At 42.1% G+C, this 16,556-nt stretch overlaps 1 protein-coding gene across 1 annotated transcript; it reads right to left on the minus strand.

The window, feature by feature from the left end:
- Positions 1–238: 238 nt before the first annotated feature.
- stc1 (stanniocalcin 1) lies at positions 239–13,631 on the minus strand. The gene is made up of 4 exons (XM_027011260.3): positions 13,248–13,631; positions 6,945–7,087; positions 6,480–6,691; positions 239–5,519 (listed from the first exon to the last, which is right to left on the minus strand). Exons 1-4 carry the CDS (start codon positions 13,360–13,362, stop codon positions 5,237–5,239), a joined length of 753 nt encoding a protein of 250 aa, XP_026867061.1. The 5' UTR covers positions 13,363–13,631; the 3' UTR covers positions 239–5,236.
- Positions 13,632–16,556: the final 2,925 nt, after the last annotated feature.

Here is a 16,556-nt window from a genome sequence, read left to right on the forward strand (position 1 = left end):
CCTGGCAGTGGTGGGACTTGAACCAGCAACCTTCCAATCACTAGTCATTAATGTATTTGCATTTTAATATATTTTAACATTTGCTAGATTATTTACAGCTCTCTGCTCATATATATTTGAACTATATACTTAGTCATGATATTAACTACAGGCTTGCATGGAAGAACTATGTGAGAAACTAAACACCAGCCCCTAATACTGCATGACAAGTGTTGCAAAATCAGATAGACACCACATGCCTGATATGATCATAGTTTATTTCTATACATTAAAAGACACATAGTTGATGCATTTGTATCTTTCTTTACCTGTAAGCACAGAGAAACCCTACACATATACATGGGAGTGTATGTGTACTTGGGCATATAATAAAGTGCAAATCAATCACAAGGTTCACTCATGCGTAACATTAGGGACGTCAGAACAAAGAATCCTTTGAATTCACCTGCCTATTTTGGTTTTATGTTGTTGGCTACAGGGGAAAACAAACATCATAAACTAAAGGGAAGGGAAAAACAGTATAATAGGCTTATCCAAATGAAATAAAAAATCATGAAATGCAACAAGAATATAAGAGATACAAGTGATTTTCAAGTTTTAAGAAAGTACCGTTCATTTTAATGGCTAAGTCTAGTCTTGCTGTCCTCGGTGACCTGGATTGAGTAAATGTTTTTTGCTAAACTATATCGGAATGTTGGAATACCAACCCTACGGTAGTGCACCTGCTATCTAGGTATGGTCAATTTATCGGATAAAAGCTTTGGATATGGACCCACATTTGAATTAAGCTACATACATTTTACTTGAAATGCTATGGATCTACCTTTGTCACACTGTAGTTCTTTATCACCGATGCCAAGTGGTGACAAAGGACCTATTAGATTTACAATCTGGATCTTCCAGGAATTTGAGAGCATCCTTTTCTAGAAGTCAGGTCTGAGACAGGAGCAATATTACTGCTAAATTTGAGAACAAGGGTCAGTCGTTTGTTTTTTCATCGTAAATTACAATAAGGACACAACTCTATTCAAGTTCCAATGACCAGAGGACTACAGTGACCTATCGGGGCCCTAGGCACCCCTTGACACCAATAAAGACTTTTGATAAAATATACATTCTCCAAAGTTTACAAAATCCATTATAATTGAATTCTTTAGCAGGATAACATTCAGCTCAATAAGTAGCTAGTAGGCTACACTAGGCTTTCAACAGACATGAACACAGATGCATCCACAAATGCAATGCAAGCTAACAAAAGGTTGTGTATAGAAATGCCAGACACCCCTTTGATGTCATTAAGGGTTGTGCGAGTGTCCTCTGGAGAAACGAAACACGACAAAGACTGGAACAGGGAGGGCCACAGCGGGCTCCAAATAGCTGTGAAGTTTTCCATATCTCTGCTCACAAGATATCAGCTATGTCGTGTTTGATTCTTGTGCAGGGCTGATGCAAAAACCTGCAATCACTGCAGTTTTCCTGGACATAGTTGTGCCACCGCTGGTGCAGAGCTGACCTCCACGAATGTGGTTAGAAGGTGGCGCCATCGATATTAGAAAGGTTATATGTTATAATGACATGATTCTTAACTCTAGAGGACTTTCTCCTACCAACAGAATACTCTTAAATGGAGCACAATGTGGGGAATAGGAAGGAACCATCTTTCAGAAAGGATTGATGAAACACAACACAAAGGGGTTAGAAATAGGTTTAGCAGCAACAGGTTGGTACAGCAAGTTCCTTGGTGTTTAATAGACAGAGATCAACCTTAATCCCTAAACAATAATGCAAAGTATCCTTGCTCTCAAAAACACTTAACTTACACATAGCATCCCTGCCTATTCAAGTATACAACAGCTATAGCGGTCTCTCTATTCCATTAGCTCAATGTCCTGTTGAAACCTTAAGCTGCACCTGGGTAAGGTAAAGTTCTAATTGTTTCAATGCCCTTTTATAGTGGTCCTAAGAGATGGAAAGTGCATATCAAGACAGAAATCTTATTCTCTCTTAGTACGTACACGTACACTGAGATTTGGATCTCACCTCTTAGCCTCTAAAGTATGTATGTAATTTAACTTCTAAGACAGACTTTTTGTTTAAAGTGAAACAATACTGGAGACTGGGGACTGCACTGCTTTTAATGGTCTGGGGCTGAGGGTCTGTTTTGCTCTAAAAGTCTCAGCTTGCCCTTACTGTTCAATTAGGGCACGATAATACGGGTTTTAGCATAAAACCTTTATAGGGATTATTGCATAGTTTGGTGAGTTTGTTTTAGATTTGCACATCATTTGGTTTAAGAAAAACAGTCATTCTGCCAGTGTGACAAAAGGAATAATGGAAGTCTCCAGCGAATTTCTGATCTTTATGATTTAAAACGAAGATGAAAAGGTGCCGAAAAAGCCGCACAAGAAAACAATGATGATGATGATGATCTACTGAAATGACCAAAATATGATGAAACGTAAAGCTAAAGTTGAAGTAAGGGTGTGTACACTTCAGACTGTGTACTGGTCTCACAAACCATTAGTCTACTTGATATTTAAAAATTGAAATGACATAAAAACAGACTTAGGAAGTCCTTAACAGTGGCTGCCATTATTGTAGTTGTTGTGCAGGCTCCCACCACGAAACGTGAATTTAAAATGGCGTGAGAGCCAGGTAATCTACATGAACCACCTAGTGCATTAGTGCACAGCGATCAAAAAGAGCTATGAAGCTACTAAACTCATCATAAAACCTGGCTGTTTTTGACATTTAATTTAACCTTGAAGAGACCAGCAAATACAATACACCGCAGAGGTTCTGTTAACTCTGGAGAAAATGTATGCACATAAATGCACACACATACATATAGTTAGGGCTAAATATGGTGATCTTTGTCCAATAAAAATACTTTTAATTTTAGTTATTTCTTCTTAGACCAACATGACTGTTTTTACTGAAAACAGTTAATTTGACTAAACAAATATGAATTTTAGCCTTTAGCCTTTAGGATTAAGACCAAATCAACCCTGCATCCTGCCACTAGGTCACTCATCTCTGTTCATCTGAGTAACTTTATAACCACCATGGCAGCAAATACTAGCAGTTTGTTTTGATTTTTTTAACTGGACATTTGCTGTTTCGGAGAACAGACCTGCACTGACTGTTTAGTCAGTGGTGGTATGGTCTCTTTGAGCCATGCAGTTGAATTGAATGAGTATGGCCATAGTGGTTCGTTGGCAGTTTTCCTGGATTTGGCCCTTGGCCCTGGACTCATCTTCGGGTGTGCGTAAGATTTCCATCACACTGCCTTCCAGTCTTAGTTTATCTTCACTTACTCATGAAGCACTTAAAAATAGATCTCCACTCTTTCACAATGGGTAAACACTCTGGAAGGAATAGGCCTTTCATAAACATTGTATATTGCATAGTGTCAAGAATGGCTCCAGAAAACACTTAGCACTGACTGTTCCAGTTTTTAACTGTTTACACTAACTGTAGGTGTACTATAGAATGGCTAAACTGCCTCGCTCACGCGTTACTTATGAAGTAAAGCCAGCAGTGGTTGGAAATACTGGATGTCAATTTCCCCTAACATAGGCCAAACGTTTTAAAGCTGATGAGATACGCTGAACAACAGTCTATTGTTGACCCTGCAAAAATACACAGAAAGTGGCAATGTTTGCAACACTTTTTTCTTGTGGCTTTTTTTGGTTGTTTTTTTTGTTGTTGTTGTTTGTTTGTTTTTTGTTTTTTTTAGTGGTCCCATACAACACTTGCAGAAAAGGTAACCCGACTCAAATGACCAACGTGTTCCCTATGGCCAGCACAGAGTCATTACATGGGTCTTGTACAGTTAACTCAGAGAAGATCAGCAAGCGGGAGGTCCAAGAAATCTTGGCTGCCTCCCCCCCCCCCCACAAAAAACAAAACCAAAACAAAAAAACGGGCACTCGGCAATGTCACCATACTTACAAAAAGAAGATAAAAGGAATGAACAAAACTAGTTTTAGCTGACTTATTAGAACATCCACAGAAACACAATAAAATAAACACTTAAATAACATAGTAGGAAAATAAATATGAATAAATCAAAAGGCTCTTTTTCTTAAATAGACATCTTATTTTGCTTTGCAGCACTGTGTAAACAGTGTGTTTGAACCCACCTCTGTGTGTCATATTTACCAGGGAGCAAGTTGTTCATCTGTCCAATAAGTTTTCCAAAATGTGATGTGAAAATTGCACTCAATTGTGATAAACTTCCTGAACTGGGTTTCTCTACTGTACTAGTATAGCAAGAGCTGCAGAGGAAGAGAATATTAAAGAGGAGTTAAGCAATGTTTCCATAAAATTCCTTTAAACTGCTTATTTCCAGGAATTAAATCAAAGGTTTTTTTCCCATAGAAAAATATGAGATGATTTTGAATTAGTACATGGTCCCTTAATTTGCATCTCTAATCAATTATGTAAATAATGTTTTTTAACTATGCGTGGCTCACTGACTCCTAATGTTACTGCACTCAGGGTCTATGAGATATGGCATCTGGAGTGAATTTCAGTTTTTTGGTCTTTTTAATGAATTCCTGCACAAAGATTTTTAAAGATATCTCTCGCCCAGTGGGTGAGCTCTCACAAAAGGCTAGTGGTAATTTAAGGTTAACAGCTAAAAATAGTCAAATATCTGTTAATAAATAAATAGTACACTCTCATATTTATAGCACATGCCAACTATTTCACATTAACAATAGCTCCAATATATATACACACGCTTGTCTTTGTTGTAATCTCATTATGATATATTGGTTATAAATGGTTATCTATATTTATTTATGGTATTATTTTCTTTTTTCCTTTAGATACTTTCATGAAAATAATATATTTTTTAATCTATCTAAGAACTTTACACAATGACCGGGATGATGGGATGTTTCTCATGGTTGAGTTTGAAAAAGAGACTTTACTTGTGCATGGATTATTCTCTAAAAATGAGAAAATTTGCATGGTCAACTAGCCAGAATTTTCCCTTGAATTTCAGCCATTTATGACTGAGAATAAAAATCTAATCTGAAGTGGAACTGGTAAACATAAACATATAGCAATCCATCTGATCTCATATGGATGCATGACTTTTCCCAGTTCTATGAAATTAACGTATTCCTGTGCATTTTGATGGCGAACGAACCACTACTACGTTTGGTTTGTGTTTTTTTTTTTGTTGTTTTGGGATAGGGTACATGTACGCGGCGGTCAAATGGGGTTAAGAGCTGTCGGCGATGTTACGTTTCTTGCTGAAGAGATTAGCCGAGTCCCTGTTGCGTAGATTGGGCTGGCTCTTCTGAGCATGGGGGCTGACGGACCACCGCCACCCACCGCGTACATCTGTCCCAGTTGGCACAGCTGCCGAAGGGCACGGCTTGTTCTGCAGCAGCTGGAAGAGCAAGGCAATCTCGGGGCCTAACCGGGCGAGCAGACTCTCCCTCACCCGGTCTACCGTCTCCTCGTCGCACTCCATCAAACTCTGCAGCAGCTTCCCGTAGAACCTGCCACGGCAAACAGAACGCATGTTTACACTTATAAAAGCCAATACTTTTAGTCAAAATGACTTACAATTAAAGGCATTGCTCAGGGGCCCAACGGTGGTACTTGAACCAGCAACCTTCCAATAGCAAGTCAAGTACCTTAACCCACTGAGCTACCACTGCCCGCACCTGCTGTGCTAGTGCCACAGTGAGTTAGCAAGTTTACCAACATCAGGCAGACAGATGCAAGGGCAGTAAACTAAATGGAACTGCCTGCCGACACTGAACAGAAGAGATTTGTGTCCTCGCGTCGCAGTGCTCCTCAGGATGCCTGACGTTGACACAGCTGGATCACTGATATCTATTCTAAACAGCATGAACCCATGATGAATTTAAAATAATTATGAACAGTGAGAGCGGTTTTGCTGATTTCATATATTTCTGAAGTTGCAAGAAAAACACGGCTTTCTAAACTTGCTGCCAACCTGTAAATATGTGTTGATTTTTTTCAGTTGGCCAGTTTCTATGAATCTGCAGACATAAACCTGAGAGAAATGGTGTTGGGATAACATCACAGCAGACTAGCTCTTTTGGTAACTTCTTCAAATAACATCACTGTTAAACTACAAAAATTAACTTCAGTAAGATCTGAAATGAGTGTTTTGTGGAACATAACCTATTTTATGGAGAGATAAATCATATGCACAATACTATACTAAATGAAGAATAGGTCCATTAAGGTTTAAGGACCTGTTTAAGGTTCAATACTGAAGGTGCTGAGGACCTGTACCTGTGTAAGGTTCAGTACTGAAGGTGCTGAGGACCTGTACCTGTGTAAGGTTCAGTACTTAAGGTGCTGAGGACCTGTACCTGTGTAAGGTTCAGTACTGAAGGTGCTGAGGACCTGTACCTGTGTAAGGTTCAGTACTGAAGGTGCTGAGGACCTGTACCTGTTTAAGGATCAGTACTAAAGAGCTGTACCTGTTGGGGAAGTGGCTGGGCAGCTGTGCCACCTCAGCGATGGCCTCTGGGTTCGACTTGGCCACTGTGCAGATGTTCAGCTTGCTGTAGCACTCTTCCTGTACTTCAGAGATCATCCTCTGGAATGTAGAGCAGCGGCGGACTGTAAGAAAGACCTTGGAGGTGATACCATTGGCAATGCACTTCAGACTCTCCTTCACAAAGGCCTTGCCCTGGAAACACACAGAAGAGGAAGTGTGGGGGATTGTTAAGACTCCTTAATGCACGTAAACTTCCAGTCAAACCATTACTGTTTATCCACTGGGTTTTTCACATAAGAATTTATGGACATTCATTATGGTTAGCTTGGCTAATACTGCATGATTCATGCTACCACTACCAGTTGTTCAAAGATTCTGGCATTGTTGGCTCCAAGATTTAAATCCCTATATCAGATGAACAAGCATAGTAAAATTGTGTACATACCTGAGTGTCGAATTTAGCAGCACTGTAGAGAAAGGACTTGCAGATGTCATGCATTCCATCTGTGTCACATGTAGAGTTCTCCAGACAAGCAAAGGCACCGCAGCCCACTTGGAGGGCACTATTCAAACAGCGTGCCACATCCGCTGAAACAAAGACACAGCCATTTATAAAGGTGCCCCCGGCACACCCAAGGATGTGATCACCGAAATGTTAGGCTGGCCATGCATCAGTCAGTGATGCCATTTATGTAAAAATGGAACTCTTTCCATGGGTCTTCCGTTTAGCTTTGCTGTGGAAGTCACCTAAGATGTTGCTATGTATGTGATTAGATTTCAGATGAGCAGATAAAGTTAAAACACATGGGAAGTGGTTCATGGAAGAAAGTTCATGAAGGGGTAATAGCTGAACATGCATAGAGATGAAAGCAAAAGGAGACCGTATTATTAAGTTGATCTGTAACTAAGAACCACATTCTCATAATAACCATGCTTTCTTATGAGATGTTTAAATACCATTCAGTGTGGGTCCAAAGAACTATGGGTCAACCTGAATTATTGCAGCTTTATTGTGATTTTGCATTATCTAATGTGAATTTCCATTAAGTGCTAATATCAAGCTGAATTCCTTCTTGTACAGACTTAATATGACAAATAACAGAATGCTTGACTGGCCGCTGGACACCCTAAAATACATAAGACATTGGCACAGTTTAGAAGTATTACTCTACATTTCCACCATTGGCAGTGCATTTTTATGACTATTCCAGTTGTTTTCTGTTTTTTTTTTTTGCCTTGTTCTTGGAACAGCATTTGTGACCCATTGAGCTAAAAATACCCACATTAGGCCTTGTGGGTCTGTGAGGCAGTTTGGGCATCATGTGCCCTGCGTTTGCCCCTGTTGGGAGTGAGCGGGTGGGATGAGGGCTAGGGAGGAAGAGGACATGTGCCGCAGAGTATTGGGTTCTGCTGACTGTCGCTTTTGGCATGAGACTCAATGTTTCCATTACCCTCACATATGACAAGACAATAACGATCAGCCCAGCGGGAGAGAGTGCCGAAACCACCTACTTCACTCCAGTGCCAAAGACTATAAACACTTCGCTATACAGACTTGCATCATGCGATGGGTCAGTGTCCTGCCCCCCGCCAAAACTGAAGAAAAGGGGAGTTTTATTTTTTTAGAGGGAGGTGTGTGTGTGAAAGAGGAACTGGTGTTGTTTTAGCCTTCCTATTGTTCAGCATCTGAAAGAAAATAGGCAGTGTGTTCCTGTGTCAATGGTGCTGGCAAAAGACAGGATTCCGAGATAACCAAAAAGTCCCGAAATGCCTATTGTCCATAGGCTTAAACTGGGGCAAGAGCTCGGATCGCAGTCCTTACTATAAAGGGCATTTGCTCACTGAGATCAATGCAATGCTCCAATGCTTTTTGTCTGGTTCTGCTTGTTGCGGTGCTGTTTGTCGTGGTGCTATTTGCCATGGTGATGTTCGCATTGGTGATGTTTGTCATGGTGCTATTTACCATGGTGATGTTTGCCATGGTGATGTTTGTCGTGGTGCTATTTGCCGTGGTGCTATTCGCCATGGTGATGTTTGCCATGGTGATGTTTGCCGTGGAAGACTCTTGAGAATTTGAGCCTTGACAAAACTGGAGAATGGCAGAATCTGTCAACACTACGAGATTGGAACTTTGGCTAGCTTTGCTAGCAGTGCCTTTTGTGACCATAATTAATTAACACCACATCCTCCCCAAATGCATTCTACATTTAAAAGACCATCATAGAACCAATTTTTTTCAATGATCATTATGGAATACTCAATGATTTAAGGCCTTAGGGTCAAACAGGTGTGCGTTTGTGTCTGTCCAACTCATTTAAAAATCACAGACCTTTAACCTAGAGCAACTCTGTGGTTTTATCTTAGTGAGTGCATATTTATCAATCATGAATTATAGATAGTAAATAAACCCTATTATGCCACACAGACAGAAACTAAAAATTGTCAAATAGCCATGGTCCTACTTTATCCAGAATTAATCCTTAAAGCAGATTAATAACTAATTACAGGGATAGCATTGTCATTTGACCAGATTTATCATGGAGGCTCCTGTAACTGCTAAACTACTCAAAAACGTCTGAATTTGACCGAATTGTCTGATTAATGATAAACATTTTAACATTTCTTCTGGACATTTATGGTGTTGTTTAGGCAGTGGAGAAAAGACAGCACAAGTATGCATTTTTTCTGTCTTGAGCCACACCAGGTATCATTGGTATGTTTTGAAAAACCAATCAAAAGTAATTTCCTGGCATCCTATAGAGACATAAAACTGGAACAAGCTATCTGGCTAATATCAACTTAGCACTAAGTGCATTATAGTTAAGCAGAATGGTTTATTTTGGTTAATTATGTTAGCCTTAGCATGAGCTAGGAGGAAGGAGGGGTCATAAAATCAACAGTAGGAGGACAATGATGGGCACTGAGGGACACTAAAGGGACACTGATGGACGCTGATAGGACGCTGATGGACACTGATGGATGCTGAGGGACACTGATAGGACGCTGAGGGACACTGAGGGACACTGATGGACGCTGAGGGACACTGATGGACGCTGATAGGACGCTGAGGGACACTGATGGACGCTGATAGGACGCTGAGGGACGCTGATGGATGCTGAGGGACACTGATGGATGCTGAGGGACACTGATGGACGCTGATAGGACGCTGATAGGACGCTGAGGGACGCTGATGGATGCTGAGGGACACTGATGGACACTGATGGATGCTGAGGGACACTGATGGACACTGATGGATGCTGAGGGACACTGATGGATGCTGATAGGACGCTGATGGACACTGATGGATGCTGAGGGACACTGATAGGACGCTGAGGGACACTGAGGGACACTGATGGACGCTGAGGGACACTGATGGACGCTGATAGGACGCTGAGGGACGCTGATGGATGCTGAGGGACACTGATGGACACTGATAGGACGCTGAGGGACACTGATGGATGCTGAGGGACACTGATGGATGCTGAGGGACACTGATGGACGCTGATAGGACGCTGAGGGACACTGATGGATGCTGAGGGACACTGATGGACACTGATGGATGCTGAGGGACACTGATGGACACTGATGGATGCTGAGGGACACTGATGGACACTGATGGATGCTGAGGGACACTGATGGATGCTGAGGGACACTGATGGACACTAATGGATGCTGAGGGACACTGATAGGACGCTGAGGGACACTGATGGACACTGATAGGACGCTGAGGGACACTGAGGGATGCTGAGGGACACTGATGGACACTGATGGATGCTGAGGGACACTGATGGATGCTGAGGGACACTGAGGGACACTGAGGGATGCTGATAGGATGCTGAAGGACACTGTCTAATACTGATGGACACCGATGGACACTGATGGACACGTTAGCCTTTGTCTAGCCGACCTGTAAACCAGGTCCCTGGGCCATTTCTATCCCTGAATACGATGATGGCTGAATAATGGACTTAATAATGGACTTAACTGTGACAGTGTACAAGAACCTGTGACTCCAGCATTACCAGTAACATGAATTTCATTGACGTGGGCTAAGTGACTCTACAGATGTCTGAACACTTGCGGTATGTGGAACGGACGGTGTGTAAAGTTGGCACTGAGGAACTGCCTTACCGAGTGCTTTGTTTGAATCATTGAATCACCAGACATCATCGTGGCTGCCATGAGTAACCTTACAGGGGAAAATTGTGTAATGGCCAAGTTGGGCCACACAGAAGAAGCGCTCCATGCAGACACTTTGAATGACCCAGAAGAGCTTTGAAATATGAGTTTGATACCTTCATAAAGCTCATATTGTATGATAATGTGAGATAAGCTGAGTGGTTGGGCGGATTGTGACTAATGAAACATGAATAAAACTGGGCGCTCTCTCACATAATGTGTGTGGGTGCCCCGATGTGTTTTGACAGGTCAAGGCTAATTTGAGCTCTTAGAAGAAAAATCAATAGACAATGAACCTTCTTGTCTTTGCTCTATCTCTCTCTCTCTCTCTCTCTCTCTCTCTCTCTCTCTCTCCCCCTTTCCCTTTCTCTCTCTCTACTTGGCAAAGACATTACAAACTCAATAGTGCATGTTATTCATTCATTGTATACAGTGCTTGACTCGACAGGTGATGTTACAGTTTTCCCACACAAACTAATAAGATGAACTGTTGGAATGAATAATTGATATTCTGCACATTCATAGTTACCTGTTCAGATTTCATCAAGCACAGTTCATGACTCTAAATTGAACCCACTGGCCTGCAGTGTCAGAAGTTTACACTAGTCTGTAGTGATGACATCATTCTGTATTGCTTTACACTGAATATTGATATGGTATCAAAACCTATAATGACAAAACCATATATTACCAGATGAAAGTGATATGCATTTTTAAGAAAATGCACTTTTTTTGCATTCTGGTCCTCACAGACTCTTTGAAGATATGTACATTTCTCAGAATGGACGTCATTCTGTATTTAAAAACCCCACAGTGTGACTGAGCTGCTGTGCGTTTGTTGTTGCAGTTGTTGTATGTTTGTTTGTTTCGCCTGCGTATGTTTACGTTACAGTACGTTTTCTCTATTTTAATTCTGACTTCTTACTGTAGCTCCACTGTCTCTTTGTCTCTAAAGCACTGAGTCAGGAGATGTCTCCCTGGCAACAAAGTACAACAGGAAGTTATGCAAATACCAAGTGGAGCTTTACAAAGGTTTTCACGTCCCCTGACCAGAGACAGAGCAGAACTGAATGTCCCATACCACACACAGATCCACTTTATTCAACACTTGGACAGGCTGTCCTCAGTGCATATTAATTACTTTCTCTACTTAATATGCTTTTGGAGATTAAAGTAGGCAGAAAACTTTTTAGGGAGTTCACGTGATAAGTAATCCTCAGTTTATGCATGTGAGCTGGTGTGTGAAGTCGGTGGCTCTAGCACCTTAAAAAGATTAGCCCTTGCGGTTAGGGCTATTTTTTAAGCAAGCGTTTGGGTTATCGATTGCAGTTGTTCCTGTGACCTACAGTTTCAATTCTGGCTGCGAGGTAATTTAACCCCGCGCGCACTCATTAAAGAGCGCGAGGCGAAACAGGTTTAATAAGCGTCCTGGCCTCGTTTTCCTATCGCAGGACCCACACGGAGACACCGTGGCACTTGGTCCGACATTACACCATAATCACGCAGAAAGCCTCGAAAGGAATGAATGAAGAGGAATGAATTGCGGAGAAACCCCCATATCCCTCAACACCGAGCTACGACAGCGCACATCCTCCGCTGCCAGAAGACCGTGCCGCTGTTCCGTCCATCGTACAAGCATAATAACGTCGTATCGCACTAATAGGACCCTTTATGCACAAGGTCCTATAAGGATACCCCGTGTGCAACGAACTTGGTCGGCATCCGTTTTACATGGAGTGTAATTAGCTAAGAGAGGTTTGTGCTTGGTATCACTTCTGGAGTCATCCAATGAATAGTTTACGAAACTGTTTGAAACGGCGAAGGCTAAAGGAAATAATGTGTGCAGAAAGTGGGCTAAATGATGCTAACAGATGCCTAACAGATCTTTATTTGCCTAATTATTTGTATGAACTGACATAATCCATATATATATATATATATATATATATATATATATATATATATATATAGAGGTTAATTGTCGTAAACGTGACACGGTCAGCCTGCGTAGTGGCAGGAGAAACACTCAGATGTGTCACGCGCCGACTCATTGATGGTTTCAATGCTCTCATTGACAAATCTGCGCTGTCCAATGGGAAGTCCTTCAGAAGTACCTAAAAGCGTCGATAAGGCAGCGACAAGAAAAAAAAGAAACCCCAGAAACTCGTGCATTCACGCCTTGATTACAACCGTCAGAAAGATTAATTCACCGACTCAGAATCCGTGCATGGCTCGAGGCGAGTTGCTGAGCGTCACCGCGGAGCTGCAAGCCGAGTGCAGTACCATACCCTCAAAGGCACGCAATGTTAGATGCTCTGTGCCGGTTGGATGCAGCGACACTGCTAGAACCTATAGCGCAGGCTATATCTGAACCTCCGTCGCTGCAAGGAAGCACCAATAAAGTAAAAAACGATGCGATGAATAAAAAACGAGAATTTACGGGAGACGACAGCGCACGTTTGAGCTCTTGTCGTGTAGGCTGCAACAGCGAAGCCCAAACGCATAACCAATGCAACACGCAGAGAACGAGACCAGAGATCTTTTTTTTTCCACGGAGAATGCTACTTACAAGGGCTGTTGACGGAGAAGCGTGCTCTTCTCGGCGAATAGGATTCATTCAGATCCAGCTCGTATGCTGATGCGATCAGCACGACCTGCAGCAAAAGTCCGGTTCTTAACGGCATCTCTCGGGCTACTCAGTAATGCACGGTCTTCTAATGATAATAAAGGGCTGATTCTCTTTGCCTCTCTCTCGGTGTATTACGGTGATCGCGTTGCAGAGTTGTGCCGATCTTCTCCAGTAGACGATGACCCCGAAACGCAGACAGATTTCGTACCGTTCAGCCAGTCTCGCCACGGCGCTACGTCGCTCCTCCACTCGGGCGATCTCCCCACCAATTTCTTCTCGCGTGCATGACAGGAGCGCAGGTCGTCGTTTATATATGCATGGACATCACGAGCCCGCGAGTTAACCCAATCACAACACAGAATCCTGCTCTCGCAGACCTACATCAAAATGTGCATCTGAAACTTTTTCATCATAGTTACGCACATCGCGCAGTCTCCTGTCATTCATCAGTGCAAACCTAAAAAAAGGAAAGACGAATTGTCGCCACTATCTGTATATAATATCGTACAAAGTTTTGTTCACAAATGCTGGCAGCCTTAAACCGTTATATTATACTAATGTTATATTTGTTGGTTACAGCCGTTTCCAAAGCAGAAGCGTTTGAAGCCCTTTTGTTTTTACCGATAAAGTACGTAACAGAATAGCCTCTTTAAGCTTCAGAGTAAAGACGTGACGAAATATCGGATGAACATCCACGCGAACTGTGCAGAGGTACAAAGTCACGTCGTCAAAATGGTAATCCTTTTTTAGTTTACATGTTTAAACTCTTAAAAACACCTTTACGAAGGTACTCCTTTATTCGACAAACACAGCTTTATATTAAATGAGTAACGTGACCAGATACATTGTCATCAGAGCATTTTATGGCAGATCCGTCCATTAGTGATCATAGCAAGTGGGGTACTTTATTTTTAAAAATACGTTTGTTTATAGTAGTCCACGGATTGCGTTTCGGTGGCGTACCCAGTGTGAATACAAACCTTATGTATTAGTCAAATTCATTCGTCTACCATCTGTGTCGTTATTGAATAGCTTGAAAAAAATACCATTTAAAGTTATTCAAATGACTTGAATTTTATCGCTCTGGCATTTTGCTGAACCATTTACATTAGAGGCACCATTGTTGGCGTGACATGGCGCAGTCATCTCAAACAAAGGGGTAAACTACGCGCTTATTGAGATATAGATCCCGTATCAATGTCGGCTCCCCACAGTCACTCTTTAATTATGCCATAGCAGCGCCTGGGATAGGCAGAGCGCGCCGGGCTGCAGGCGCACGCGTGTTGGTGATGCGACACTGTGGCCGGCGTGGGACTAATGGTGCAGGCAGCGCCGCTGTGATCAAATCATGGCGCATGTGCGCCGCTGCCATTTGACTAAAGCCCCACTGTCATGCATCTGTCCTTTCTTGTATTACCGAAAAGAGAAGCTTTATTATTCCCAGAGTACCTGTAAACCAGCCCGATCCGGCAGGAGTTATTGCATCAGCATATGTTTCAGAATGTACAGTGTGTGTTTGCCGCACGGACGTTAGAAGTAAAAAGGGCATCTTTCTCTATAGCATAGTGAGATTACATTACTTAATCTTTGCTCCTGACATCTGGTTTAATTTAGAATGTATCCCTTGATCAAAACAACTCCCTGGACTTGTCCTTCTTACCATTTCTAATTATAGATCACCATAAACTATGAACAGGCCTCAGCAACACATCATTAACCTCCCAGTCCAGGCCTTTGCTGCAGGCCTTTGACCCATCTTTATCAACTCCATAACACTTTTCATAATCACACTGAAATCCAGTTTTGTCGTGACTGCAGCTTTGGAATGTGCAGGAGTTAAAGATACCCCAAGATGTCATTTCCAAACCTCTTATACAACATGTCAGAAACTTTGCTGTAAGTACAAGCGTGAACACCGGCTGATATAAAATAATATTTTAATGCAGATTGTAAGAATTAAATCGCAGAGTTTGAGTACCCCTGCCAACTCAAACATGTCTTGTGTGAGGTCTTTGCAAACTTAAATGACCACTTAGGGATCTCGTCTGTAGAGCTTTCCAGTAGATTACTCCAAATTTAGCAATGTACTTTTATTCTGAGTATCTTTCAGACATGCTGGTTTTGACGACAGCGCAGTGAAGCTCGTTTATAAGATATAAGGGTATAAGATGAAACTGTTACAATGAACAGAAGACATGAAGCCAGAAAGTTTGGAATAAGCACTTTTCTTATTTGAAGAGTAGGGAGGCTGTTGGTGGGCAGAAGGAACTGGGCATCTCTAGTAGTGGGTACTCTAAAGTGCCAATTACCACAACGGCATGGTGTACAGTGGCAGACACTACAGCACAGAGGAAGGATGTGGCCAGTGGCGAGAGGCACAGATGACTGAGGCTCTGGACCAGAGAACTGGGATAGAGGCTGTGGGAAATTAAGCAAATGTTAATTAGTCACAACTCAGAGTGCCAGGTATGGAGAAATATGTTTACATTTGAAACAGAAAGACAGAAGGAAATATCTTGGACAAGACCATAATGGACAGGTTAATCTACCGCTTCCAATGACTGCGTTGTGGGACCATTAAAAAGATCAAGCAACAAGTTACACTCATCAAATTATGATGGTTAATCGCCTGCTTCACTTTAATGGCCATAATTTGCAGAGAGTTTACTTATTCTGGCACGAAAACATGTACACAGAAGGCCCACCAGGTCTACAGGGTGGCCCAATCCATCAGCCCAGCGCATGGGCCCACACTTATGTGCGGTCTCGGTCAATAGCACTTTTGTTTCAGTACCTGTGAGGGTTTAGTCAGGGCAAACGGTTTGCAGTGCTTTTGTGAATCAACTCAATTGGGCCTTCCCAACTCAGCCTCGCATTACCTCGGCACCTATACTGCCATCGTTTACATGCAGGGCAACCAGAACGGAAGAGAACGGAAATCATTTGCGTTGTGCAGGTTGGAGATGTGATGACTTGTCATTGGAGTCTCCAATTTGGTTTAGGAAGCCAAGATTGGAGGTGCTTTGCATGGAACTCTATGCTTTGTGACCTCCAATACGGTGGACATTTGTATCTATCTAAGCTCTGTTAATTTACAGCTTTCAGATGGTGGCATAGAAAGAGATCCTGTAAATAGACATTCTCTCCGAGATGAATGACAGCGGACCAGATGCAGTAAATATTTTGTGCTGTGCTCCTGAAATAACTGACTCCTTTGGCCAATATGGCATCGCGAATTGTATTGGTTTA

This window comes from Electrophorus electricus, chromosome 20 (genome assembly GCF_041902795.1).
Source record: "Electrophorus electricus isolate QZ-2024a chromosome 20, ASM4190279v1, whole genome shotgun sequence".
NCBI classification, from domain to species: Eukaryota; Metazoa; Chordata; class Actinopteri; order Gymnotiformes; family Gymnotidae; genus Electrophorus; species Electrophorus electricus.